At 36.3% G+C, this 26,815-nt stretch overlaps 3 protein-coding genes across 9 annotated transcripts; all 3 read right to left on the minus strand.

The window, feature by feature from the left end:
- Window positions 1–97: 97 nt before the first annotated feature.
- On the minus strand, window positions 98–7,647 carry LOC113730053 (uncharacterized). Of its 2 annotated transcripts, none has more exons than XM_027254490.2 (10): window positions 7,066–7,647; window positions 6,786–6,872; window positions 5,366–6,327; window positions 4,697–4,785; window positions 4,346–4,449; window positions 4,176–4,275; window positions 3,556–3,631; window positions 3,355–3,469; window positions 2,741–3,272; window positions 98–956 (listed from the first exon to the last, which is right to left on the minus strand). In XM_027254490.2, the coding sequence occupies exons 1-10, from the start codon at window positions 7,394–7,396 to the stop codon at window positions 464–466; spliced, it is 2,889 nt and encodes a 962-aa protein (XP_027110291.1). In that variant the 5' UTR covers window positions 7,397–7,647; the 3' UTR covers window positions 98–463. The 2 variants fall into 2 exon arrangements, with proteins under 2 accessions (XP_027110291.1, XP_071934188.1); XM_072078087.1 differs by having other exon boundaries at window positions 6,786–6,883; window positions 7,066–7,540.
- A 1,394-nt stretch (window positions 7,648–9,041) lies between these two features.
- On the minus strand, window positions 9,042–18,213 carry LOC113730055 (cleavage and polyadenylation specificity factor subunit 2). Of its 5 annotated transcripts, none has more exons than XM_027254492.2 (19): window positions 17,832–18,213; window positions 17,015–17,183; window positions 16,093–16,189; window positions 15,483–15,609; window positions 15,260–15,375; window positions 14,988–15,082; window positions 14,751–14,902; window positions 14,337–14,394; window positions 14,137–14,244; window positions 12,933–13,185; window positions 12,195–12,379; window positions 11,696–11,788; window positions 10,761–10,859; window positions 10,478–10,609; window positions 10,348–10,392; window positions 9,994–10,161; window positions 9,648–9,722; window positions 9,414–9,560; window positions 9,042–9,342 (listed from the first exon to the last, which is right to left on the minus strand). In XM_027254492.2, exons 1-18 carry the CDS (start codon window positions 18,011–18,013, stop codon window positions 9,459–9,461), a joined length of 2,256 nt encoding a protein of 751 aa, XP_027110293.1. In that variant the 5' UTR covers window positions 18,014–18,213; the 3' UTR covers window positions 9,042–9,342; window positions 9,414–9,458. The 5 variants fall into 5 exon arrangements, with proteins under 5 accessions (XP_027110293.1, XP_027110294.1, XP_027110295.1 ...); XM_027254493.2 differs by having other exon boundaries at window positions 9,042–9,297; window positions 17,908–18,188; XM_027254494.2 differs by having other exon boundaries at window positions 17,908–18,188.
- A 1,033-nt stretch (window positions 18,214–19,246) lies between these two features.
- On the minus strand, window positions 19,247–22,870 carry LOC113730057 (signal peptide peptidase-like 1). 2 transcript variants are annotated; one of them, XM_027254498.2, is made up of 4 exons: window positions 22,680–22,870; window positions 21,090–21,931; window positions 20,102–20,296; window positions 19,247–19,666 (listed from the first exon to the last, which is right to left on the minus strand). In XM_027254498.2, the coding sequence occupies exons 2-4, from the start codon at window positions 21,885–21,887 to the stop codon at window positions 19,550–19,552; spliced, it is 1,110 nt and encodes a 369-aa protein (XP_027110299.1). In that variant the 5' UTR covers window positions 21,888–21,931; window positions 22,680–22,870; the 3' UTR covers window positions 19,247–19,549. The 2 variants fall into 2 exon arrangements, with proteins under 2 accessions (XP_027110299.1, XP_027110298.1); XM_027254497.2 differs by having other exon boundaries at window positions 21,090–21,935.
- Between the last annotated feature and the right edge of the window lie 3,945 nt (window positions 22,871–26,815).

Genomic DNA, 26,815 nt, shown 5'->3' on the forward strand with positions numbered 1-26,815 from the left:
TTGATTCTACGTTATGATGAGATACCATGGGAACCTGGAAGCTTCGTAACATGCCCAAATAAAGAGAAGTCACATAGATTGTACAGGACACTAATGCTCGATCCATCAAAAATGATCTCTTATTTTCCGTCTTATCTGTTATAGGGGAACAATGGAGCGTACAATTCTACAGTAAATAGAGGTACTCTGTTATGCCTTTCTTTTTTAAAAAAGAAGGCACTGTCGCCCCTCAACCCGCCTTTCGTGCTTATTTGGTTACCTAAGGCTCACAAGGGGCACGTAAATCCTCGATAACAAACCCCCGAAGATTCCATCACCTACCCTGTAGCATTTTCTTTTCCTCAATTTTGGTCAGATGGCCAATGCGCTCGGCACTCGAAGCACAGCAGCAGTACCGCATCACATCACCTGTACTGCTATTGTTAAACAACATAGAAGCAGGCATCCTAAGGGAAGGCAGCATTCATGTCTTGAACTTCTGAGTGATTTTCTCAACCCCATCCTTGCACTCTCCCGCAACCCGCTTGATTCCTTCCTTTACAGCCGAGGTAAATTGCACTGAACCCTGTTGGGCCTCTTGTAATGAGCTGCCAAACTTCGAAACTGCAATATCTTTTAGCTCTCCTGCCTGCCTGCCACCTTTAACGATTACCTCCTTCAAACTGTCTATCATGGAGATCACCACCTGGATAATTTTTTCAATTGTATACCTAGATTTCCCTCTTACAACATCTGCCATAGCCTTCAGTCTATCCACCAAGTTCTCTGCCCTATCAATAGTTCCTTCGAGGGAGGATTCCTTTCCAGCAGCCACCCAAGTAACTCCTACATCTGCTTCTTCACGGAGGTCATCATCAACCACCACTTTGATGCCTTGCCTCTCCCAACGTTCCCTAGCCTCTTCCAAGGATTTTGCCTGCTCTCTTGCTCTTCTGGCCTCATCTTCAGCCCATGCTCTGGTTAAATATTTACAGAAATAACAGATGAAAAAAATGTAGACCAAAATTTGCAAGCATGATCTCTAGTAATTGGCATGCAAACATTATATTAGATGACTATGAACTTTCAGATGTTACATTGCACCTTAAAATCACTTAAAAAGGCAAACTTGGCTAGAGCAATGGTGAGGGAAACATCAAGATCATGTTGAAAAAAAAAGTTTAGATAAATCAGCAAGTGTCAAGTTTCTTTGTCATGTTTTCCTGCTACATCAGTACTAGGAGTTTAAAAGTTTAAGAAACTACAGGAGTATAGGAGCAGAGGAAAAAAATGAGATTGAAACTGAATTTGTATAAACCAGTTTGCAAGAAAGTCGAGTACTTTGATGTAGACATTGATTCTGGTAATGCCTTGACTTGTTCCAAAATCAAATCGATTGCTGATAATAAGTTAATATCCAATAATCAATATTGGTTGCCCTTGTAGATAGACATAGGCTGAAAAAGAAGATGGTTGCGTCACTCAAGAACGTGAATTTATTTAATATTCAAATTTATGAGTCCTAGAAGTTCAGTTTGAAGGTAATTGACTGACACATCATAGGCACATAGTAACTATCTATCAATTACGCAAAACTTGTCCTAACTTTCCCTCAATCCTCAGCAATATCAATCACTTGGTATGCAGAAGCAAGACTCTCTCTACCCATCTGCATATTGACCCTTTCATTCCATAAACCATTGCAAATGCCGGGTCTATCTTTTCGAAGGAAAATTAATAGGGATAAATTCATAAACCTCCCCTGAAGTTTTATGAAATATCACCGAGCTCCCTTGAGGTTTTCAAAATCTCACTTAGCACCCCTTGAATTGACATTTTGGTAACATTGGAAGCCCTTCTAACCAAAAGTAATATTAAAAAATTCATGTTTGAGGAGAGAGATTATTTTAGTGCCTTTAATACCCTTACACTATAACAAAAATGAACATTTTACAAACCAAGGAAAAAAAGTACTAAATTAGAACCATCTTAAAAGTGAGGAGATGAAAATTGGAAAGATTTTATATTATAACCAATAGTCACTTCTACAGTAGGAAGATATAGTAAAAGTAAATACTATTTTTTAAACCATTTCTACAAATAGAGCCCTTCATAACGTTGAAGGTAATTAGCATGTAAAATCATACATTTGAGCAAAAAAAACTTAGTAATAGATGAAATTCAACTTCAATATCATACAAAAAATTTACTCAAAATAGACAGTCTTTTTTTATGGGTGTGAAATATGAAAATTTTATTATAGAAAAAGTCAGAATTTGAAAAACTATTTGGAGTTTCAATTACTTTATTTCTCTTGCGCTCCACATAAATAGGAATAAATAAATAAATAAAGTTGTGAAACACCAACAAGGGAAAAAATAAAAAAACCTACAGCTATTCTTCTCCAAATGCATTGAATATTTCATTGATTAAATCCTATATTTCATTGACATTTGCAATTCAATTATACATACATATATATATATATATATGTATGTATGTATGTATGCATGCATGCATGCATGTATAGCTATTGTTAAAGAAAAGTAGGAAATTTAGAGAAAGAAAAAAAGTTCAGAAAATTTAAATATGAGGGTATTATTGACAATTCAGCACCTTTGATATTAGTATTGGCCCTACTATCACTTCAAGCGTGCTAAGTGAGATTTTAAAAAGTTTAGGGGAGCGAGGTGATATTTCATGAAAACTCAAGGGAGGTTTCTGAAATTATCCCAAATTAATAACTAGTTCACATTATTACCTGGCCATGGACAATGCTTTCCGCTCAACCTCCAGCTCATACTGCAGTCGTGCAATCTCTTGGTTCTCAGTTTCTGCATCTGTACGAAGCTTGCTGAGCCTTTCCTTTTCATATGTAATTTCCACCTTGTTACTCAGGAGTGACTGCAACTGCTCCTCCACTTCCCGTCTCAACCTGGAAAGAATTTCCATTTCTGAGTCAACCGCAGCTCGTTCCTTCATCAATCCAAGAGTTTCTTCTTCTCGCTCAGCTCTTAACTTCTCCAGTTCTTGCTTTGCTGCCACTGCCAATTTCTCTACAGCACCACTCCTTTCCCTTTCCTGTTGAAGCTGCTTCTCATAAGTAGCATTGATATCTTGCTCTACTTGAGCTACTAGAGCATTCTGTGCAGCAACAACTTTTTCTGCCATAGACTCAGCTTCAATACGTGCAAGTTCCTCACTAACAATATCAGAAGCCTCCCCAGTTGCAAGAGCAATAGCAGCTTGAGCTTTTGTCACAGGTTTATCTGGCTGGAACAGTCTTGTATATCCTGTCAAAGAACTAAGCCAGTTTTACCTTCCTAAACAAGTGAGATCACTACAATAACAGGATCAAGAACAATTTTATCACACCAAAAGAAAGGGCCATGATCCCGTGTTCTCCAGCTGCCAAGTCAGCCACAACTGCAGGCCAAGCATCTGGATTGATCTTGTCAATATCTATGAAACCTGAAAGTTGCTGTACAGTCTGTCCACAAGGGACGTAAATAATTTTATCTTTAGTTAAATTTGATTGCGCAAACGGGAAATATAATATTGTTGAACTTATGGTACCTTTTTGTCAACCACCGGAAGCTGTTTCTTCTCTAGGGCCATCCTCCAACTTACAAGATCCTGACGCGTCAAAGGGCTATAATAGAGAAAAAGTTTGATAAATACAGAGAGGAAGTGGATCTAAGCACTCAACTAAAATCTTGGAAACTGCAAAACAAAAGTTATCTGTCAACGTTAACAGCATGAGCAAGATATTGCTTGTTCTTCTTCAATCCAAATGGTTAATAATGCCCGCAACTATGGTGATATTGGGCTATACACCCCATTTATGCAGACCATTATTGTCAAAGGCACTGCTAGTCGTTACATTTAGAGAAAACAGTTTCCAAAACAAAAACACACTGTGAACATTAATAGCATCAGGAAGATATTTATTGAACAAAACTCAGCAAAAAAGTGTAAGCGCAACATATAGAGCTCACCATGGAGAGGAATACCAGTTCAAACTGCATGAGTAACCAAAAAGTACATGGAACGGCAATGTTGAAATCATATACTAATAATGAATTAAAGATGCATTAAAACCACTCGTGTAATTCCTTTCTGTGAACAGACACTAGATATTGATATGTGATAAAGTGCCTGTTTAACCAGAAGCATGGAAGTCCTTAGTGATATACCTTTCAGGAGAGAAAAAGATAGGTTGAGGATCATCATCTAGAGAAGACTGCATGTCACGTCTTGAAAGCTTACTGGAAATTAGACCAGCTTCTGCCAAACCTGAAATGCCTCACACATTCAGGATTCAATGATAAGCTGTTAAAACTCAAAAATCAGCATATGCTCCTACCTTGAATAGATTGAAAATCTGGGTCTTCAGCTGTAATGTCATCAAATGCAAGTTCTGTGACATTTTCTATATACATTGCAGGGTAGACCTTTGAAACTGTACTCCTACAGGAAATTGAAGTTAACTCTAGAATCATCCAAGTCATTTGAAGTGTATGCATATTGAAGGAAATGCTAAACTTGGCATATTTTCCACTTGAAGTGGCAAAGGAAGTTCCTCAGTCCATGTAAACATGCATTTTGTTTGATCATGCACCGGATAAATGTAGTATGCTAATGTATCTCAACAATTCTTTTATCGATGGTAGAATGAGTCTATGTTTGTTTTTTGGGCAAGTAGGAGATTTTGTACCTGGACAAGGCACTGCTGGCTGAAAGCAACCATCGAGCATATTCTCGACGAGTACAAAGATCTCCTGGTTGAACATCAGCCTCAATAACCTAATCAATTTCAAATCAAAAACTTTCCATTAAAGTAAAAAACCTTGTAATACATTTGTAAAGTCATATAACACAAACTCTTATAAAGATCACTCAACAAATTTTAAACATCTGGTGGCCTTCATAACTGCCAATATTGCACTTTAATTTTCCCACTTAAGGTGGCTAGAATAGCCTCAGGCATATAACATGGAAATGAGCTTATAATTGAAGCAAAATATAGGTGCTCTTCTATTTGTAGACCGTAAGAACAACACACCTGATGATATTTTTCTTTAAAACTCTCTTGCATTTGAAGTTTTAATCTGTTGATTGCTCAACCAAATACATGAAAAAGTTAAACGGCATCCCTTGTCAACTTAAGATATGCCCGTCAAGAAACAGCTTACTTTGCCCATTCAAGTTTTTACTTGTTTATTAGTTATAAATTTCAGAAAACTTGAGAAAATATAGGTATACTGGAGTTTATCAAACAAATTTTAAAGAGCGAGAGAGAAAAAATTTACCTCAAGTTATGAAATTAGACAATTAATTATCTTGCCACAGAAGTACATTTAACAGAAGAATGTAACCAAAGTACCTTTAAAGCTTGCAATGCAGCTAATGCCTGACCTTGAACTTGATCAACAGCAGCAGGAACCAAAACTTTCCCAGGAGCTTCCTTCAGAGATGTTGAGACAACTATTGGAGCAGGTATGCCAGCAGAAGTAAAGGTGATTCCAAGACCATTCAACTCGATAGATGATTTGGTTTCAGTATTATTTTGATAGATATTGCCAAGTCGTTCATTGGAGGAAGGATAGGACACATCCGAAATCAATGCTGCGGATGATTCAGTTACAGTCACATCATGCAATGCCAGAGATGACTTCTCTCCACCAGCTGAAATCTCCTTTGTTTTTTCCAGGCCAACATCTTGGTATGCAGGTGAACTTCTAGTTTCCCCACCCATATCATGCATAATCTTGGTCTCTGAAACTCCATCAAGTTGTGAATCCAGAGAGGCACCTAAGGTGGTGTATCCATCTTGAGATAATTCAGACGAAGAGTTTGAATTTTCAATTTCTTTCTCGGAAGAGTTGGTAATTGACTTTTCTCCTTCAGGTTGAAGTTCACTGGGTGGCTTTGGTTTCTCAGTCACAGGATTAACACTGTCACTTTCAGAACCTAAGGTGGCAAAAGATCCACCAGAGATCTTGGTCTCTGGTGGATTAGGCAAGTCTTCAGAAGCAACTGATGTAACATTAATGGATGATTCATTTTGTAAATCTGGTTGAACGGGCATCTTATTAGCAAAAGCACCATTACTTGATGGCTCACCCACATTAGTATCATAACCATCTTTGTTTTCAGTAACTTCAGTTTTTCCACTACTTGAAAAGACATTCTTGTCTACACTTGTCATGCTTTCTTGACTGCTAGCATCTACAGTCTCATTCTTGCTGTCATTTGTATCTTCTTCATTGTCATCATTGTGATTATCAGATGCCAATGACACTTCTTGCTGGGTTGTTGTTAGGGGCTCCATCTGTGGTTTAACTCCTACATACATCAAAATATGCATTGTCTATTCAAATGTCCAACTAATATACAAGAACAAACATCTAAACCAGAAAAAAAAACCCATACAATCGAATAAGCAGCGGGTGCAGGATTACTATTTTCAGTTGCTTTATCTACATAATTACATCTTCAACAAAGAACAGAGGTGTACAAGTATCACCGTTAGCTCCAACCAAAAGGAAAGACACGGCAATGCCTATAAACATTTAGGATTTTTCATTTTGGCACTGCTTACACTAATCCAAGGAAACTTCCTGAAACCACAATTGATTTATTCTTGTGCATCCTAAACCTTGACAGATTTCTTTTGGCAGTGAAGGTCAGAGCAAACAAATTCCTGGAAAGGCAACACCAAGCCCGTCCGCTATTTACTTCCCAGTTTCGATTGACCATAAGACAGATCAACAAGAAAGTGACAGCTGAAAAAGTAAACCTACCAGAAGTGTTTCGCTTGCCCATGGACAATGCGGCGAAGGTAAGACCGGCCACAATAACAACCCCAGCCACCCCTGCTCCCACAATTCCTGAAAACGAACTACTTCAAAAGTGTTATTTTATTAGTCTACAACTGCTTGCAAACCCAAAAACATCAGAATTAGGAAATCACCAATACAAATGCTTCAACCTTGTAACACCCACAGTACAACCACACGCTAGCAGCCAGACAAATTTAAATGTAATTATATATAGATACAATCTGATGCTGAAAGTAATCACCTTTAAGGGAGTGCTTGGGATGAGGGTCTTGTGATTGTTCACCATCGGTCCAGCCAGCGAAGCCGTCGGCGGTTGAATTCGGATTAACTGCCCAAGAATCTCCAGAACGACCACGTTCGGCTTTCTTATTATTATGGTTCCTAGCTGCTGAAGCGTCGGCAAAAACTGAAAACATCCGAACTCGGCGATCAAGCTTCAGTATTCGGGTCCTTAAAAAGGGCACGGACGGCGGAGACTTTCGGGTGGTGAACGCTAATCGGAGCTGAAAGGAGGTCGGAGACCATTTCGTCGTCGTTGTAGTGGGCAGAGAAGACATTATTATTGTAACCATGGGTAACTCAAAGTAGCAGACCCGTTAAGGGAACTTGAAAATGAAAGGAAATAGAAAGGATCGATTGATTGTTGTTTGAAGCAGAAGAGGTGAGAAATTTTAGGGTGGTTGTCAGAAAATAATAGGCTCCGTTTTCTGCTCTTTTCGTTTTGCTCTACCGCTTTCCCGACCCTAAAAATTCTCTCTAAAATTAGAGTCAGCTCTGTCTATACACATACATACAGGATGGATTTGTGGATGCCTACTGCGTCTGTCACAATGAATCATCTTCTCCATTTTTATTTTATTTATCTAATCTGTTTCTACCTTCAAGAAAGATAAACTAAAGGTCGACGACTAAAAACTAACCTGCCATCTTGCAACTAAAGTTAACTACACTGTTTCCTCACGCTAGAATAAGTGCTAGTGTAACGGTAACTGGGACACAACCGAGTTACCGGATATACCTAGTAGTATTTTTACTGCGCGAAATACTACCAGGTACCGTCCCCACTTTCTCAAATAGTAAGTTGAAAGGGGATGATACGTACTTCCCACTTTCCCGAACGGTACAAAAGTTCACAAGGAGGTCTAACTCGCTAGCGCTACAGATTGGACTGCCCTTTGGGCGTGACAGGAAATTGAGGGTTCGTTTTGATAAGATTAAAGTCTGAAAATTTAATTAATTAAGACATTTTATTTTTAATTATCATTATCAGACACGTCTGAAGATTCTCCGTTTGGATTAGTTGTTTTTGAGAGTGTTTTTGAAAAACTTTGTTGTAGCAGAGTTTTTAGAGTATATTTTGAAATATTTTTAGAAAATATTTTGGAATATTTAAGAGTAGAAGAGTTTCTAGAATATATTTTGAGATATTTTTTTAAAATTTTAAAAAAATTTAAACTAATTTTTAGATTATCTTTTAGAGTACTTTTTAAAAATTTTTATTGTATTTAAAAAACACTCCAAAAATTGAGGATCCAAATAGAGTATTTTATGTGTTTTTCTATTATCAAAACACATCTAAAAATATTAAGTGAGACAAGTTGTGCAACCCTTTCCCCCCTTATAATAGATACTTCTTTCTTTACTTGCAGGGCAAAGGTGGATCGTATACCACAATATGCCTAGAGCAAAGTTTACCAATATTCTAAAGGTAGTAGTATATTGTTGCAACCTTTTTGCCCTCTCTAGGCATTTGGCCAGGTGGTCATCACACAAAACAAGTCTTGATGGTGTCCATCATATGTGACGACCTTAATTGATCATCTTCCATACAATCTCTACTCACATCAAATCCCCTCTTTTTTTTCTTAGATTAGACTAGATTAGATTATAAAAATTTCATCGTTCCGACAAAAAAAAAAAAAAAACCCCGCCCTTTAAGATATTGCTCTCTTTTAACTTTCTGATTTCAATTCTCTAGATAGATCCCGTCTTCCTCTAGCGAAAAAATTTTGAAAAAAACAAAAAAAAAAAAGAAGGGAAAGGCCAGTCGACGACCTACATGAATCCAACGGAATACGAATTCACTTGATTTGAAATTATGATCATCACTGTGCAGATGTTAAACAACATCTATGAATATGCAAGTCCTTAGCTTCGCAAAACAGAAAGATCTCTCCAGTTCTGGAATAATTCCCTTCACACTAAGGACGTCAAATATGGAAAACAAGAAAGAATTGGAAGCCATCTATTTCGCTATACCTTATCCAGGCCAAACTATTACAAATTACAATTGTTGCCAACAATGAGTTTAATCGTCTCGTGCTCCTACGACAAATCGAAAATCAAATGGCAGGTAATAAACTGGAACTAATACATATTTTAGGGTACAAAATTGATCAGCAACTTGCCAACCATCTCCTTAAGCTGCCTTGCCATAAAAGCAGCAAAGGTTCACCAAGCAGTATTGGTTTTCCTGGGAAAGGATATGGACAGGAGGAAAATCACAGCATGACGTAAACTACAAAACAAAGTAAACTATCATACTAGTTCTAAGGAGGACAGAAAAGATTCACAACCAGAGATGCGTACCAAGCATGTTGTATGATCAATGCCTAGACACGATTTATCGTCCAACTATGGAGCATAAAATTGTGAATACAGATACTCCCGGATTTTGTAGTATTCCTCGGTCAAGGGGCCTTCAAGAATGATTTGCTGAATAGCAGCACTACCACCCTATAGATGTTACAGGATGAAAAATAACTCAACCATAACAGTCATGCCTACATTTATTACCAACTATAGAACCACAAAATACCCCACCTTTTGGCTTGCATCTCCCACTTTGCGCAGTGTTACATACTCCCCACATCGCAATGCTCCACCAGCAAATTCCACCTGATAACAAATTATTTGGAATAAAAAGAATTGTATCACAAGTTTGATCAGCAATTTCTGGGGAGAAAAAGGGGTAATGGGACTGGCAGGTTGGCCTCGCAAGAGGTGCAACGATGAGCAAAGTTCCCTAAGGCCTCTATTGCAATAACATGGTTTCACAAGATTATCTCTGAAAGCAGGCAAGCACTCAGCGCTTGGTAACAATGTTGATTCTTACTTTCTCTACAACAAGAGACAAAATTTGTCCACTTGATGCAAAGCTATAGTGTACCTGGACACCCTTGCTTGCAAGAAACTGCTTGAAATCTGCCATTTTAATATCACCTACCAGCACTGTTTTATGTGGTGGAGCAGGAGATGAAAGAGGAAGTAAAGATAACATGCCATTTTCTGTCTTCCCCACTTCAGCATCAATCCACGCTATTTCATATTCTCCCAGCTGCAATTAACAACACAGGAGAGACTCAGACAGAGAGGGGGGGGGGCGGTATATCCCAGCCCAATTGACACACAATCTCAGCTTGGCAAAACATGATCCAACATATGTCCGACAGTAAAATTACAAATGCATGCACCGATAATACACATTTGAGATACAACATGGACAAGACAGCAAAGTCCTTACCTTTTTAAACAGGACATTACTCATTAGTTTCTCCGAAAGTTGAACCTAAAGACCAAATTAGGAGAAAAAAGTTAGTCCAAGGTCCTTAAATATCAAGGCACATACACACATATATTGCAAGTATTTTTACCTTATAGGCACACAAATCGGATGTGACATCTATTGTCTCCTCAATCTGGGGAGCATACACATGAGGACAAACATGTTGCAAACAATGTTGCTTCAAATGCTCGGTGGCTTCTGCTGATCCATGGACCAGGACCTCCAAAAGAAGGAAACAATATAAATTCAAAAGAAAATTTGAAAAAAAAAGGGGGCTTCTAAATCGCTTTTGCTGACAACACATGAGACTTTGTTTAAGCGAAGAAACTTCAACTCTTCAAATAAAATAAGACAAGGAAAGCACTCAGTACCAACTTAAGAGGGGCTACATGGGCTAGAATTGATTTGATTGATCGGCCATCAGACCGGCCCTCGAAGTCCATATAAATCAAAGAACACTTTACTTGGACCTAGAAAATTAGAGTATCAAATGACAAAATCCAAATTGAGGTAAAGAAAATAATTAAGCGAGAATACTTCGAAATTTTGAAAAACAGCTAGGCATATTAAGAATCCTAATTCCATATAATGTGAATGTAATACAGTTCAAGAAACAGGTAAAAGCAAACCAGGTCCAAACTAAACAACCAGTTGGACTGATAGGCTACCATGTGATACATGCATCAGGTAAGCAAGTCAGTAAGAAAGGCTCTCTATCCACTTTGCAGAAACTCTAGAAGGAAGTAAACAAATACACTTTAGTTCCTTCCTAGCAGCATTTCATACTTCATTTAATCATCTATCAACCTGTCCATAAGAAACAGGATTGCCTTTCTCTGAATTCCCACCTCTATCGAAAATACTCAAAGCAAAGATAATTCTGAGGGATCGAGTTCCTTTTGGAAAGAAACATACTTAGCATGAGGAAAAGGTGAAGTCCAAATTTTCCAATTTCACTATGTGGCAAATAATCTTTGGCAATTCAATCCATCACTCTAAATCCTTACTATTGCTTTAAGCAATCCATGGCATATTGTTTCCCTTACATCCAAAGCACAGAGTAGCAGCAGATACAAAGGAATTTTCTTAGCTAAGAGAGAAACTTGCAGGGAAAATTTTGAAAGTTAAAACTAGCAAAAATCTGCATCAAAAGCATTCGATAAAAAGAAATTATTTGAGAAGAACAGAAAGAGTGTTTTTGCTTTTTTATTTTTTTTAGATTTAGAAATTCCTATCTATACTAATCCGAAGCTTCTGCACATCGTAAGAATTGCCTACAGAAATCTAAGAGTCAACTGAAACTTACCGTCAGCTCAGTAGAAACGACTTTTGAAGGTGTTGTATCAAGTATCAAACTAACAGATCCTTCATCAAGTTTTCCAGCCAGGTCTCCATCAACCTAAGAGGAAGATTTCATTAGATGCTTAAGAATGCATCCAAGCGGATGTAGAAACCAACACCAACACTAAGCATCACCCAATTGTCATGCTCTGTACACATTGAAAGTTACATCACAGCAACAACAAAATAGAGGAACCCAGTTGACATGACATGAACCCACAGAAGGTTTTAGAAGGATAGGTCTATGCATCTTTATCTGACAAAGTGGTCATCAAAGGGTAAGATAGATTTTTTTACCCAATGTGTATGTCAATAATTTTGAAGTCCATATTCATTATGTAATTTTTAACATACGTGATCTAAAACTAAAATGGTTCTTGCAAAGGAAACATAGCACATTAAGAAGCATTGCATAAATCATGACAGAACAATAAAAGAATCAAATGGTTCTGAAGGATACTCACAGGCATTAGCATCTGATCCATGTTGACATCTTTAGTTACATAATCATCTGGATTGATGACTTCACCAAAATCATCCCATTCACTCGAGCAGTCATAGAATGGGAACATTGGGGCAACACTAGTTGAAGGAGGTAGGAATCCATCAATTAGTACATCCCTGAAAGCCTCACTACGTTGGCCAATTGCTGCATGTTACACAAAACAAGATTTAAGATAAAGAGGGAAAATTAATCCTATGTCTTCCTATCTTTGATTTGAACACTAGGTGGCCAAACCAATAAATTTCTATAACCCAGCTGTCCTTTCAATAAGGTCTTTAACGATCTTAATGGAAAAATCAAGACATCCTTCCAGTAAGGTCTTTAATGACCTTAGATGGGAAAGTATGACTGCATGAGTCTTGATTCAATTTTTTCTTGGTTTGAAAGACAATGGAATCATGTATGGCAAATGTATAACTTAGCAGTATAATGTTTCTAAACCAAAGAATAAATGAAGACCAAATAAAGATAAAAATAGAATTAAAGAAAAGAACACAACAAATTGACAAACTAATACTAAATAGACGTTTAACTATTATACCCAATCTTACGGTTTACACCTTGCTTCCCCTGTTTATAGAAAACCGGGAGATTTTTAGTACTTTACCATTTGATATCATCTTAAAATTTATCACATTAAGCAGAAAATGCAACTTATATGTAGCTGAATCTTGTTTTCCAAGAGACTAAAGCATACCATTTGAGGAACTATGGGTATTGTTAGCATCAAGAACCATCTGGTCGTTCACAGGAAGCTCAGTCCTAAGAGATGCTTTTGATTCCTCCTCTTTAATAAGAGAAGCTTTAAGAGCTTCCTCCTTTTTTATTCGATTTTGCTCTTCTTCATAAGCAGCTAATTCTTCCCCAACCAAGGGTACTCTCTTTGACATAGTAACTTTAACAGCTTTAGGCGGTGGATCTGCTTGAAGCATACGAGCTAGAGTGCCAAACTACACACAATACATTATTAGACATAAAGCCAAAAGATGATATCCTGAACTAACTCGTGCCCTGGAGATAATTCAAATTTGTGCACCAAATGGTTACTCACATCCAGTACTCCTAAACCTCTTCCAAAAATGAACTCAAAAGGGAGAACAGAGAAAAGAGAAGTCAAAACCGATTTTATGTTCTAAAATGCTACAGATAGGCCAGGTCAATTAGTTCGCAGTAACATAATCCCTAAGAAGCAGATGCACACAGGTTTACCACCATAAGCTGGAATTTATCTATTTTCTTGAAGGCACTAACTCCAATTGAACTAAAGAAACACTGCCACTAGGCCAATAGAGTAATGGATTGCAGGTCAACACGAGATCCAATAACAGTAAACAAATGTTGAGTTTGCTTATTATTATAGAAAGATACCTCTATTTATAACCAGAATCCAAACTAAATTTCTGCATTATAATACAACATCTTTCTTACATTCATTTCCTTAAATGCAGGGTGAAATTCAAATGCATCAAAAGCTAATGAACCAATTCAAGTCCATTGAAATGTCTAGACAAAGCTGAGTGCAAAAGAACCAGTAGTGAAAAGCAATTCCAGCGAATATACCTGGGACTTCGCAACCAAAACAATGTTTGGGCTTTTCAAACAATGACAACCAGAGACCTTACAATCCAGTAATTTTCTATCTAATAGAACAAGAACTATTTGGATATCTAGGGGGCAAAAAGAACCATTTTCTATCCAATAGAGCAAGAAGTATTTGTAAAAAAGTCCCTTATCGGATCAAGCAGTTGACAAGAAAGAGTTAAAAGCAGGGATAGGGAGTAAATTCACCAGGCAAAAGCATGACACTTTTGTCATCAGAGCAATTATTGCAAGACGATGCCATCACTAACATCAACTATGCAAAAATAGAAACAGTGTGAGGCAAAAGGCTCAGAACATACCTGGCCTCTTTCGGAAAAAAGTATAAGATTCTTGGTATCAGAAACCCATTCAACAAAAATATCGTGTGAAAAACCAGCTTCTAGACTGCCCATGGATGCTAGAACAACCTAAATCAGAGAAACTCTCAAACAACGTATTATTTAAAATACTTGATCAAGAAGTCAAGGTGGTTTTTTGATAAGCAAACAGGGATGCAGACCTTTGGGCCATCTGGAACACTTTCAAGATCACTCTTGTTGATTAAAAGTTTGACATGCCTGCAGGTCACAGATAGAACAGACATGTACAAGCACATGAGAAAGTCTAAACCATTTTAAAAAAGAAAACATTGGCAATTTATCAACAAAAAAGAATATTGTCGAGCACTAGTGCACTAAAGAACAGCAAAAAAGCATATTGTAAAGCACTATTGCACTATAGAACAGCGAAAAGAGACAACAGCAGAAAGGTATTTGTGGCAAAATATAATCCGAAGTTCTGCAGTTCCATAGGTATAGAAGGAAAAACTACATGAAAATTTGGTCAGCAGTATTTTTCACAGAAAACTTTAGCTACAACAGTTATGATGTGCCTTATAAAGAGATCAAAAAAAATGGAGAGTAAGATATCATACCTCAAAAGAAAAGCATTGTCACGTGTGTGCTCAAAAGACTTCGCTATTGAATCACTCATCCATTCAAGAAAACTTTTTACATAATCAATTGTGCTAGATGACACATACGTGAGGAAGAATATCGGATAGGCCAATTTATGCTGTTCCCAGAACTGCATTTGGTGCCAAAATATCAAGATTCAGAATCATTACAAATAGATTAAGGATGAACAAACTTCAAACTCTACACCAACTAGCCTGTTCCAATATTAGTATCAGCTCCAATACTCGACCAGCAGTATCCACCGGTAATAATACATTTCCATCTGCTCTTAGGGTCTTCATAATGGCATCTAAAGAAAATAGAGAGATAAAAGAGCAACATAATAGGCAATAAATTTTTCATCGTACTGACTAAATATGCATGTGGGTGCTGCTTGAACGTTTTGTAATGAAAAGGTGGAAAATCAGTAGTAATTAGACTAATAATTTATATATATATATATATATATAAAGAGAGAGATTGTTACCCAGAAATTCTTGGTCTCTTTGACGTCTTGATGGCTGGTTGTTCAAGGCATTATAGGCATCTGTAATTAAGACTGCTGGACGAACAAATGACTCCAAGACAGTTCCATTCAAATGCCTGATAAAAAAATTAAAAAACATTACATAAGCGTTTCCAAACCCACATAGAGGATCGTAACTGTTTTACAAAACACTTCAAATATGTAGTAATTCACAGTACATAACCTCTCTTTACGATGATTGAAGTCAACAGCATAGATAACATCTTCCCCATCCTTTGTAATCTTCCAAACTGTACCACCTAATAGATGACCAGCTACATGGGGAGCAATAACTATTCCTTCTCCCTTCCCTATGTAGGTTATCAGATTTTAGAAAATCAGAAGCAGAACAGAAAATAGAATTATTGATGATATACTATTTTCTAAGTCATGTCTAACACCAAAAAATTCCCATAAAGTCTAGTCAGTATTCATAAACACATCTGAAGATGTTGACAACATTTTATCATCTTATTGTCAATTTAGATGAGCAGCAGGGTTTCACTTGTACCAAGCCAGATGCATCAACTCAAACCAACTAAACATTAAAGAGAAATGCAACATGCAAAACCACCATGAGTTAGCTGCTCTTCAAATCCATCTTTAGACATAACAAATACCAAAACTTATCTTATAGGATCTCTCTTTTCTACTTTCAAGACTTCAAAAAAAAAAGTATGATTGGCCAGACCAGAAGAGTGAAAGTAAATATAGAATCCAGACGATAACGAACAAACATGATGCCAGCACCTCAGTTCATGAAGATCAGATTAAAATGAGAGAAAATAACCTACCAGAAATATGATAGTTTTGAGAATAGGTTAATCTAGTAATGTTCTGGAAAGCAGAATCGATATCATCCAATGTAAACAAGTCAAACTCGGATACTTGCTGCAAAAGGCATAACTTTGATTAGATAAGCAATGATTGTAAAGGCCACAGTTAGTAGATAATTGATGAAAATAACAGAATCCTTGAATGTAAAACCACAATGACACTGGTCATAGTTCAGAAAAGTATGAGATGAGACTTCCCTCGAGTTTCCTTTTTATATTTGAAAGGGTACTGTGAAGGCCAAAAAAGTAGTAGCAACAGTTTATGACTATTAACAGAGGAAAGCTTATCAGAAAACTAGCAACATGCATACTCAAAAGGCAAAAGCTCAAGGATCTTACATGGCACATGAGAATATTTGATAGTTCATCGAGCTAAAGTTCCCTATTTCAAGATAATATCAGAACCAGAGGCTTTATGGAAACAGTTTTACTCTGTCCTATGGATGATCCTCTTTTACACTATACAGAGAGGAAAAAAAACAAGAGAAGGGGTCTAGATGCTCTAAGTGGATCTATAACAAACTATAGCAGGTTTAAAAATTAGATAACCTAAAATAAAAGGGCTCTGACAGACCTTTTGCGCAAGAAGAAAAGAGTGGGCGAGGGGTAGCATTGAGAGGAAATTATCAGGTTTTGATTAGTAGTCATCAAGTGGATCAGGATCCAGAAGAACTGGGATCCTGATACCAGAATAATGTAAGGCAAAAACATCAACTTCTTAAGAAAAAAAAATTAAAGAAAGTCTCCTTCACTTGAACCCGGTAATGGCAATTATGCATATTGCATACTTTGTTAAGTTAAATTATTTCAACTACAACTAACTGCCTGAGGAAGTCAGAGACTCCTAATGGAAATCTGAGATGCTAGAGCCAAATTTCACCTTGCGTGAGAGATACTGATCGTACATGGTCAATAGGCCTAATCTGTACACAGGTTCCGTTGCAAAAACAGGAGCAGAGAGTCCAAGTTTCTTCATGGCATAAGGCAAAGCACCAAGATGAAGAGTATCTGAGTGTGAAAGCAAGACAGCATCCACTGTTGGAGCCACCCTGAATGCTAAATAGAGCCTTTTTAGTATGCAACTCAAGAAGATGAGAATAACATTGCAATCATTAGCATTGGCCAGATGTTGAAAGGCGTAAAATAAAAAAACAACATAACTGATCGGAATTTTGAACAGCACAGTAGGTGAAATCTTGTAGCAACTAAAAGGACCTAGCCATTGGGTTCCCCTGAGTCAAACATAAGACCACCTATATATCATGGAGGTTCAGGCAACCCACATTACAGAATATGCATGCCAAATAGATTTTACTTATTTCCCCGGTGAATGACTAGGGTTTAGGGTTTAGGATTCTAGGCCATATTGTTCGACTTGCCTAGGCACCTGCATCTAAAGCACATTTAACCTTCTTGACATATTTCTCCCTAATCTGGACATTATACCTATTAAGCACAAGTACAACCTCATAAAATCGACAAAGGCAAGTTAGGCCCTAGCAGCAGGCGTAATTGATTGTGTTACTTGCATAGTCTTCAAATGGCCTTAAGATGAGTACAAAATTAAGGTAATAGTTTACGCTGGTGCCCAACCACTACAAGATGACTCCGTAGCCAATTGAAACCAAAAATCAACGGTGCTAATACAGGAGCATTGCAAGAACAACCGCTAAGAAAATGAAGTGTCAGATAGTTACCATGTAAGTGCGCGCTTTAGTAGAAACTTAAAATGGTACACATTACGGAGATAGAAAGGGGGTGGGGTGGTGGGACCTGGAGAGGGGCTCCAGAAGAGAGGTATCAAAGTGGTCGTTCCAACCGCAGTCGACGAGGAAGTTAAAGCCGTCGACGGAGACCAAGTAGGCGAGGGGGTTTTCATTGTAGACTCCGCAAAGTGGCTTCACCTGCACCGACGTTCCCATCTCCTTCTCCTCCCTCCTCCTCCTGCAGTTCTGTTACTCTCCACCTTTTTCTTCCCCTGTTCCGTGGCGTCAACGAGCAGTCTTATTAGGAGTAGGAAAAGCAGACCTTCAAGAGGTGGCGGAGGCGGTGGCAGCGGCTCATAAGTCAAAACGCACTGATGCGACGACGTGTAGGGTATTCTTCGTTTTCTATTTTTAAAAAAATTTTCTTTTGGTATAGACTAGTCGATCGATAATATGTCATTTTGCTATTTATTCTGGTGTTGGACTCGATTTTGCCTTTCATACAGGGCAAATGATATTCGCACTTAAAAGTTAAAAATTGTTTTTGAACACTACATTCTACTCCATGACCTTTTACTTAGGCTGCTGTGTGTTTGAGGGATTTGAATAAAAGTTTGAAATTCTATCAAGTCCTTCTATTTATTTATAAGAGATTATTTATGAGATATTTTAAATTTATAAATTAAAAATTATTATAATATTTAAAATATATTGTGCTAATTGATGAATTATAAATTCAAATGTCTCTTAAATAATTCAAAAAATTAGGGAGATTTAGGTTAAATTTAAATCTTTCATCAAATTTCTCAGTAACAAAGAAGGTGAAATGTCTCAGGATTATTTTAGAATGCAAATACCATTTGCCTTATCTAGCATCATCGCTATTTCTTAAAAAAAATAACGGTCTAAAGAAATTTTTCTTTTCAAGGCTAGAGCATAATGGGACTAGAAGTTCTTCTTCATTTTCTTTATATTTAAATAAATTATGAAAGATATGATGCCAGAAAAAAAAAAATTTGTTGTTGGGTAGTCATACGGAAGCTAGAATTATGCTAAAAATAGGTCAATTAAATTAAAGAAAAATAGGACGCCAGAAATTTCCTTTGATATTAACTCGTTAGAATAAAAAGTTCGGGACAGAAAGAAAATGCTGCCAATCGTATCATTTTGGTTTTATGTCCCAGTATGTGTAAATTTTGTATCATAGGCGTCAATGGGAAAATTTGCGCAATAGGAATAGGAAGTTCTGTTATTCACGAAGAGGTACAAATTTTGAAAAATTTACATACATTTTGATAAAATATATGATGTGCCCTTTCTACTCTGCATGCACACGGCAACCCTCGTTCTATTTTTATTCCCTATCACAAAGCATTTAGGCTTCATTCCAAACTCAAAACAGCAAATACGGTACCAACTTTAACTGGTCCCTTTAAATTTCTCCATATTCAATTTTTGTTGTTCTGATAATCGTTTGGTTAGGCAATTCCAAATTAAAACTACAGAACCAATCCTAAACCCAAATGTAGGATTACAATTCCCCATTCTCCTTGTTGTATTTGGCCCCCCGACGAGGTATTCACGGCAAATTGAGGCGGAACCAGCACCGCTTTAGACGTCACACAACTTGGAATCCGATGAATGTCCATCCCAACTCCCAAGTGAATTTACAAGCGTCGCTGGCTTCACAATGATGATCGCGTGATTGCTCATGGTTCCGGTGTATGCATCTTCTCATTAATGTTTAGAGTTGATCCATCCCACAGTTCGGCAAACTCCTCTCTCACCCAAGACATGACAATTATGGGACCCAATGTAGATGGTACCTGTGTATACAATAACCACCAGAAATTAGTCTCAGAAAATGAAGTTCAAAACACAACTTTCGTCGAAATTTTGTTGAGTCCAAAACACACCTTCCCCCCCCCCCCCTTTTTTTTTCTCTTTTCCCCTCCTCTCCCAAAAAAAGCCCAAAAAGCAAAAAACCAAAGACAGAACCCCAAAGAAAAAGAAACGAAGAGGTACCAATCCAACATCTGACAGCACCAGGAACAAAATCTTCTGGTACTTTTGTATATCAGGTATCTGATACTGTGCTAAACTCAACTCCCTTCACTCACAAATTATGCAGAAACTATGTGAAAAGGCAAAGAAAATGGAAAAGAAGAAGCTGCAGAAGCTAAAGGGTTCCACAGAGAATAATCAAAATATTTTGGTTCGAATTCAGAAGAGCATAATGGATTTTACAGCACGGAACTTACCAGATACAAAAGTGCTGGTTGTGGTGAGTGCGTTAAAATTCCAGCTGCCAAGGCAGTAACAAGTCCAACTGAATATCCAGAAAGGGCATACCAAATATATTTACACCCCTTTGACGAATCCAAGGAATTTGACAAATCCCTGTTTTTTCTGTAATCAAAACAAAGAACTAATGCCAAAAGCATTGAAGGAATAGCCTGCAAAAGCCAATACAATGGCATGAGCTCAGTTTGTTATTCAACATAGAAAGACAGCAATGCCAGCATAAAATCCACTACGCCAAAAAGGAAAGACAATGAAGAATTTCTAATTTTTCACCAAAAGTTAACTTTAAAAAAAAAAATTGCATTTGAAGAATGGAACAAGTCTATACATGAATGGTAAATATACACATATTCTATAGACACATCATCATGCATGCATACCCAATATCAGAAATGTTAGAGCCTCAGGCACACACATAGCATAAATCTAAGAATACTCAAATTCTGCCACCTACCCAGTCCTTTAGTATTCTTCAAATGACAGTTGTAGCAGGTAATATGTTTGCAAGCTGAATAGTGCCACAAAATGCCATGCTCTACTTGTCAACGAGGATTTTAGCAAATCTAACAAACTCCAACATAAGTGAAAGTAGTCTTTGAAAATTTAATGTAGTCAGACAACTCCCATAAAACCTGTACTGGAACTATGAAAACATATACCAAACACGTGGAATGCAATATAGCAGAACCTGTTCAAAATGAGCATTTGTAGAGTATGGCAAATGTAAACTACACATATTCAGTCAATATTTACAAACAAGTTAAAAAGTAAGTGAAAGCCCTGATAGTGCGGGTGTTAAGGAAACTGACAACAATCATATGAAAAAAGCTTGCAGAATTGGAATATTTCTCATTTCTCTAAATAGAGACAGCAACTTGTGATGCTAGTAATGTTCAGAACATACATATCCAGAAACACAATAAATGGAACAAACTCAAGAATTACCATGTCACCAAGGCCAAGCATCATGAAATCAGTAGCAGAGTTTCCAGGCACTACCCCACCTAATAGATTCCTCGGAAAGACAATCTTGACCGGCAATTCTAGCTTCTTGGTAATCAACTGTAATCCAGGAAGACTCAAGCTATTGGCCACAGTATGTACAGGATTAGATGCTTGCTGTGTTGCTACTGATACCATAACATTTGATCCGAAAAATCTCTCTGAATAGAATACCCAGAAAATATCATACACAAACAAACAAATGAGAAGCATTGCACATATCTTGATGTTCGGAAGGCGCACATGGCTCACAAAAGCAATACAAAGGGATATTCCCAGCAAATTGTTCAATATCCAGTGGCCAGAAACAAGCCATGCTACTACAACACCTGAGCATAGCAATACAAGAAGGCCTTGGATCCGGGTAAACGACTTCGAACAACACCGAGATACAAATGGGTCAGGCAAACCAAATTGGGACTTGACATGAGCAGCATATGGGGATAGGCAAAAGTACAGGGCTGATGCTGAGGCGACTGCAGTGAATGCAGTGAGGAGTTGGGAGACAGAAGAGAATAAATAGAACATCAAAAGCAAACTGCAAGAGCTCATGACCGGGATCATCAAGGCCTGGGACCTGTCTAAAGTAATTGATGCTTCAGACAGATCCCGATTTCGCTCCATTTCTTTTCCATAGTTCAGAGCTCGAAAAGCAGATCCATACGTCACGGCTATGGCAGTCAGAATAAGAGTGAGAGGTGCCGGTTCCAGCAAATAGAAAAGCTTCCATAAAGACTCCATCTTGATAATAACTAGCTTGCCCCCAATAGTCAAAACCAAACAATCTGTCTTCAAAAGCCAACAGAACACGCCATTACTATTAGTGGTCAGCCTATATTGCAAAATGCCTCACAATTCTATCCCTCACTGAAATTGCCATTCTACGGAATAACAATTTTGCAAGCTAAAATTCTATTTTTAACTGAACAATCAGACACCAAAATCAGCAACCTGAAAAGGTAAATGAACAGCTGCATGCAAGTCAGCTGACAATCAGGTGAGAATGCATTTCAGAAACTATTAATGTAATAAGCAAGGATCCAGCTCTACTTCGTATAGAAGAAATAATTTTTTTGATTAAAAAAGGGAAAATTACAGGCACCCAACAGCCGGAAATTGCATCGTTGAATATGTTACCTCTAGGCTTCAGAAATCAATTAGACAAAGAATTGCATATCACTTTACCTTTCAGAAAATCCCACAAATTAATGCTACCGCTTTGACATCGTGCTTAAATTATATTTGGGGATTTAGAACAGCAAAATAGGGGGGAAAACTATTTCATCATAAATTCAACAAGTAAAATATGAATGCAGCAAAAATTCACTTTTCCCGTCAACGTAGGACTCGTACTGAATCATCTAAAGCAATTCCTACCCCGAAATTTAGACAATATTAATAAATATCGATAGATGTTGCAGAAACAATACATACTAATGGCTAACATCATCGACGAAGGATCCAATAGAAAACTACGAAGATCTGAAACAACATAAAGCCAAAGTAAGCAAACTGAGAGAAACTACAACTCACTGCAATTTTCGGTGCGTCGGTGCGTTGAATTTGGGGAAGGGTTTTGGCAAGTGGACTTCTCTTGGACTTCAATAAAGAGTTTGAAAAACCTCTTCTGCAGTCTTCACTCTCCACTCTTTTATTTATGTTTTCCTTGGAACAATGGACCTGTTCTCCCTTGGAGATTCAAATGTTTCCTCCGAATCTGATCAATAAATAGCCACTGAGCCAAAAAAGGACTTATATGTATGTTTGATAACATAAAAAAGTGATGAATCTGAATTTTTTCAGACATTCAAATGTTTTGAGTGTTATGAAAATCTATTTTCTGAACTTGTTAAGTAGTACTGAACCTATGTGTATTTTTTTCAGCACAAGAATCCTAACTGAATGCTTAATTCTGATAAGAATCAATAGAATTATTTCAACTATCTTATCTTATCTACCAAATCTACCCTTGTTTGTTAATTATGTTCAAAATTCTTATTTAATTAAACAACCTAATATTCTCTATCTAACGATTTTTATAGTTTCTCTTTTCTTCCTTTTTAATGATTTTCACATGTTCTTCATACTCCTCATATAATATATTTTATCTTTTATATTAATTTGATTTAAAAATAAATATTGTCATTTTCATACCTTACAATTTTAAACTAATTAAATCATAGATTCTATTTCTTTTTTGAATGAAAGGATAAAAGGGCAAAATTATCAAATTAAACTTATTAAGTATTCAGCTATAAATATTTATCAAACAGTATAAATAGGTTTAGCATTAAAATTCAGACATTCATATATTTTTTCAATGTTTAAAATTCAGCAAATTAATTATTTCAGTATTCAGATTTTAGAATTCAGACTTCAGAATTCAGATTCAGTTTTATCAAGCGAGACCTAAATCTCTTTTTGGGTTGTAGGTAACCTCTGAGCCACTGAGCCAAATAAGTGATTAAATAAGTAACCATTGAGTCAAAGAGGAACTAAATCTCTTTTTGGGTTTTAGGTGGGTTTCAACCTCAATAAATAAGTGGTTAAATAAGTAACCATTGAGCCAAAAAGGGACTAAATCTCTTTTTTAATTGTAAGTCAAAATTTCAACCTCATCTCTAGGGAATTTCAACCTCAAAAAAACCTGATAAACTTGACCATTTAGTGAGCCGATCTGATCTAAAATCTAAAATTATGGTAGAATTAAATATGATTCGAATTCAGACCTCATTAATCTCAAATTTGATATAGGTCCGACCCTTTAATTACCTATTATATATAATTATATATATAATATTTATATTTTGATATTATATATAATTATGGATTAATCTTCTATACATTTTTACCATTAAATGTATGATATAGAATTCGAATTTAAATTTGAAACTCAATTTTTATATATGAGTCATATATCCAACCGTCATAGTATATACACCGTCAGTATATATAAGAATTACTCTATAATTATATATCCAAATATATTATTACTAAATATTAAATATATACAAAATTACAAAACACAAAAATACATCTGAAAATTCCTCTACTAACTTTCTTGAGAACCAATATTAGTAATGCATAACTGCAATTTTAACTTTTCTTATTGATTGAGTAATTTTTTTTTTTTTGCATAATATTGGTTGATTTCTTTTTGGTCTAGAATTCCTAACATTAATACAAATCGTCAAATATATTTAGATTCAAATCATAAGGTTATGAAGAAATTTCAACCTCTAAATATGTATTGGTTTATGACAATATATTTTATTACTATTTTTATGTACTTTGAATGAATTAAATATAAATATTGTTGAAAATTTCTTAGTTTATATACTTTTTAAGAACTATCATTTATTCATATTTAGTTTTAATGTTGTAGTTCTATGAATATTAAATTAGTTTTACAACTTCATAGTTATAATAATTATATTAAGAAAATTGAGAAGTAACAAATAAATTTAGGCTAAACTTGAATAAGACTCAAAATTTGAATATTTTATGAGTTGAGTATGATTTTCATATTTATTAATTTGAAACTCATGGTACGAAATTCGAAAATGTTATAAATAAAATGAACTGAATCGGAGTTTATGAAAGCCCGACTCAAATGGTCTGATTGACAGGCTTACAGAGCACCCCTTCGATCTAATCAGATCTGTATATTTACTAATCTCTTACATAGATTTTTTAAACTATCCTTCCCTATGGAATAAGATAGATTATATTATACAAATATTATCATTACCCAAAAAATCAATAAATAAGTGAAAGTAAGTTGTTGGAAAAATGGTTGATATTGCATTTCCATTCCTGAGATTTCTATGGTATTATGTATCGGTTCCAAATAATAGACAGAGTTGACCCAGTTGGCCAATATATATTAGGGTTAACTATAATTTATTATCTTATCATATACTCTAATGTTCAATTTACTTCTTAACCTTTTTCTGTGCCACTTAAACTCGTGCAAAGACAAAGTTACCCCTCTATTATGCTAGTTTTTTTTTTTCTTTCTTCCCTCTTCTTTTTTTCTCCAAATTAGTCTTATGTTTTCAATTTTTTATGAGCAAATAAAAATTTTCTCTTACCAAAAATTTAAAATGTCTAGTTGCTAATTTATAAAATTGAAAAAACTATGTTATTTTTCTTATAATTAGTTAATTAAAAATCAATTTCATCTATTCTCCATAAGAAATTAAAGAAGTGTTTGTATTATATTTTGTTATAAATAAATAATTCAAAATCAATTGTCTAATCTTTTACAATCATTCAATCACATGTCATTTTGACTTCTTTTTGTATGATAGTTTTATCTTATTGGGACCTTTTCTTTATCATTTTAAAAAAAATAAATAATAATAAATATACTCCTCTCATATAAAACGTCATCACCATCAATTACAATGTTCAAGATTAAACACATGTTAAATTTCATCAAAAAAATGGAGAAGATAATTTAAAGATAAATATTAAGCATAGTAGAGGGATATTTTTGTTTTTCAGAGAATTAAGTAATACAGGATTAGGGTGGAAAGCAAAGTGAAAATTAGGGTATAGTTTATATAGATAAATTATAATTAATCATATATATTAACTTCATCATCGAGGTGGTGAGTTTTTTCAGGCATTAAGCTCGTCAAAGGGTGATGAGCTCTTCTTGAATACTGAACTCGTGATGGAGTTAAGAGCTCATATTGGATGTTAAACTCATCATAGAGTGACGAGCCCTTATTCTTCGTTAGCTTGTCATGGGCTCACAAGCTCTTCATATTTTGTCATCATGTAATGAAGTCTTGCGTTTGGGTGGTATGTGCAGAGGCCCCGTCCTGGGTCGAGATACGTGGTATCCCAGGAAGGCCAGAGTTGGGCTGGACCTCAGGCCCATGGCAGCCATCTTGAGGCACACCGCCGCTAGGACTCCGAATGGTTTCAAAGAACAATCTCGCAGAGGGCGGGAAAGATCTCCCTCAGCGCGGGATTGAGACTATTTTGGGCAGGTCCCAAAACGTACGGAGGTCGGACTTGCCAACATGTATAAATGGTAACGCACATCCACTGCACAAGGTACGCCCACTATTGGCAAAACATTCCCAACTATTTTACTCTCAATAAATTTCCCTCACCGGAAAACTAACTTGACCGTCGGAGTGCCCTCGGGGACCACCTCGGGGCTCCCCTGTCAGTCACCCAAGGGATCTCTTCTTGTTTGTTTTGCAGGGTAGGAGTACGTGCTTCTCGTCAGCACGCCGAGCTCATCAGGTCAGCTCGGTCCGGGGAAGCTCAGCGCTTCTTCAGTATGCTCATAAAATTTTACTGTTTTTTATTCAAAGGAGAGTTTTTATAACGCTAATTATAAAATTAGAATTTTAACAAGCTGAACTATTTAGATGGCCAAACAAGCTGAGCTCTTGGGAATAGTCGAGCTGAGTTTTGGGATGAGTCGAACTCTTTTTGTTTGAGTCGACTTATTGTACTGTATGCTTGACGAAATCCTAAAAAACATAATTGAGAAGAGTCCCTACAATATATCCTTAGGATCAGTCTGACACTCAAATTAGTTACGAGTTATTTCTCAATTTTACAGAAAAAGCCTAGAATGTTTAAAATTACTTCATGTGGGAGATTGGAAAGGATATTTAAAGGAAAAGCTCCAACTCATTGTC

This window comes from Coffea arabica, chromosome 2e, assembly GCF_036785885.1.
Source record: "Coffea arabica cultivar ET-39 chromosome 2e, Coffea Arabica ET-39 HiFi, whole genome shotgun sequence".
Classification (NCBI taxonomy): Eukaryota; Viridiplantae; Streptophyta; class Magnoliopsida; order Gentianales; family Rubiaceae; genus Coffea; species Coffea arabica.

What these genes read in the sequence shown, in the direction of transcription:
- LOC113730055 (XM_027254492.2), bottom strand. Translation starts at nt 18,013, where the DNA reads ATGAAAACCCCCTCGCCTACTTGGTCTCCGTCGACGGCTTTAACTTCC. An exon ending in TTCAATCATCGTAAAGAGAG is followed by an intron (nt 15,376 to 15,482) that starts GTTATGTACTGT and finishes TTTTTTTATCAG; the next exon opens with GCATTTGAATGGAACTGTCT. An exon ending in GTGTTCCAGATGGCCCAAAG is followed by an intron (nt 14,245 to 14,336) that starts GTCTGCATCCCT and finishes TCTCTGATTTAG; the next exon opens with GTTGTTCTAGCATCCATGGG.
- LOC113730057 (XM_027254498.2), bottom strand. Translation starts at nt 21,887, where the DNA reads ATGGAGTCTTTATGGAAGCTTTTCTATTTGCTGGAACCGGCACCTCTC. An exon ending in TGCTTGGCCTTGGTGACATG is followed by an intron (nt 20,297 to 21,089) that starts GTAATTCTTGAG and finishes TGGCTTTTGCAG; the next exon opens with GCTATTCCTTCAATGCTTTT. An exon ending in AACCAGCACTTTTGTATCTG is followed by an intron (nt 19,667 to 20,101) that starts GTAAGTTCCGTG and finishes TTGTATACACAG; the next exon opens with GTACCATCTACATTGGGTCC.
- LOC113730053 (XM_027254490.2), bottom strand. Translation starts at nt 7,396, where the DNA reads ATGGTTACAATAATAATGTCTTCTCTGCCCACTACAACGACGACGAAA. An exon ending in TCCCAAGCACTCCCTTAAAG is followed by an intron (nt 6,873 to 7,065) that starts GTGATTACTTTC and finishes GTTCGTTTTCAG; the next exon opens with GAATTGTGGGAGCAGGGGTG. An exon ending in CTGCATTGCAAGCTTTAAAG is followed by an intron (nt 4,786 to 5,365) that starts GTACTTTGGTTA and finishes GAAATTGATTAG; the next exon opens with GTTATTGAGGCTGATGTTCA.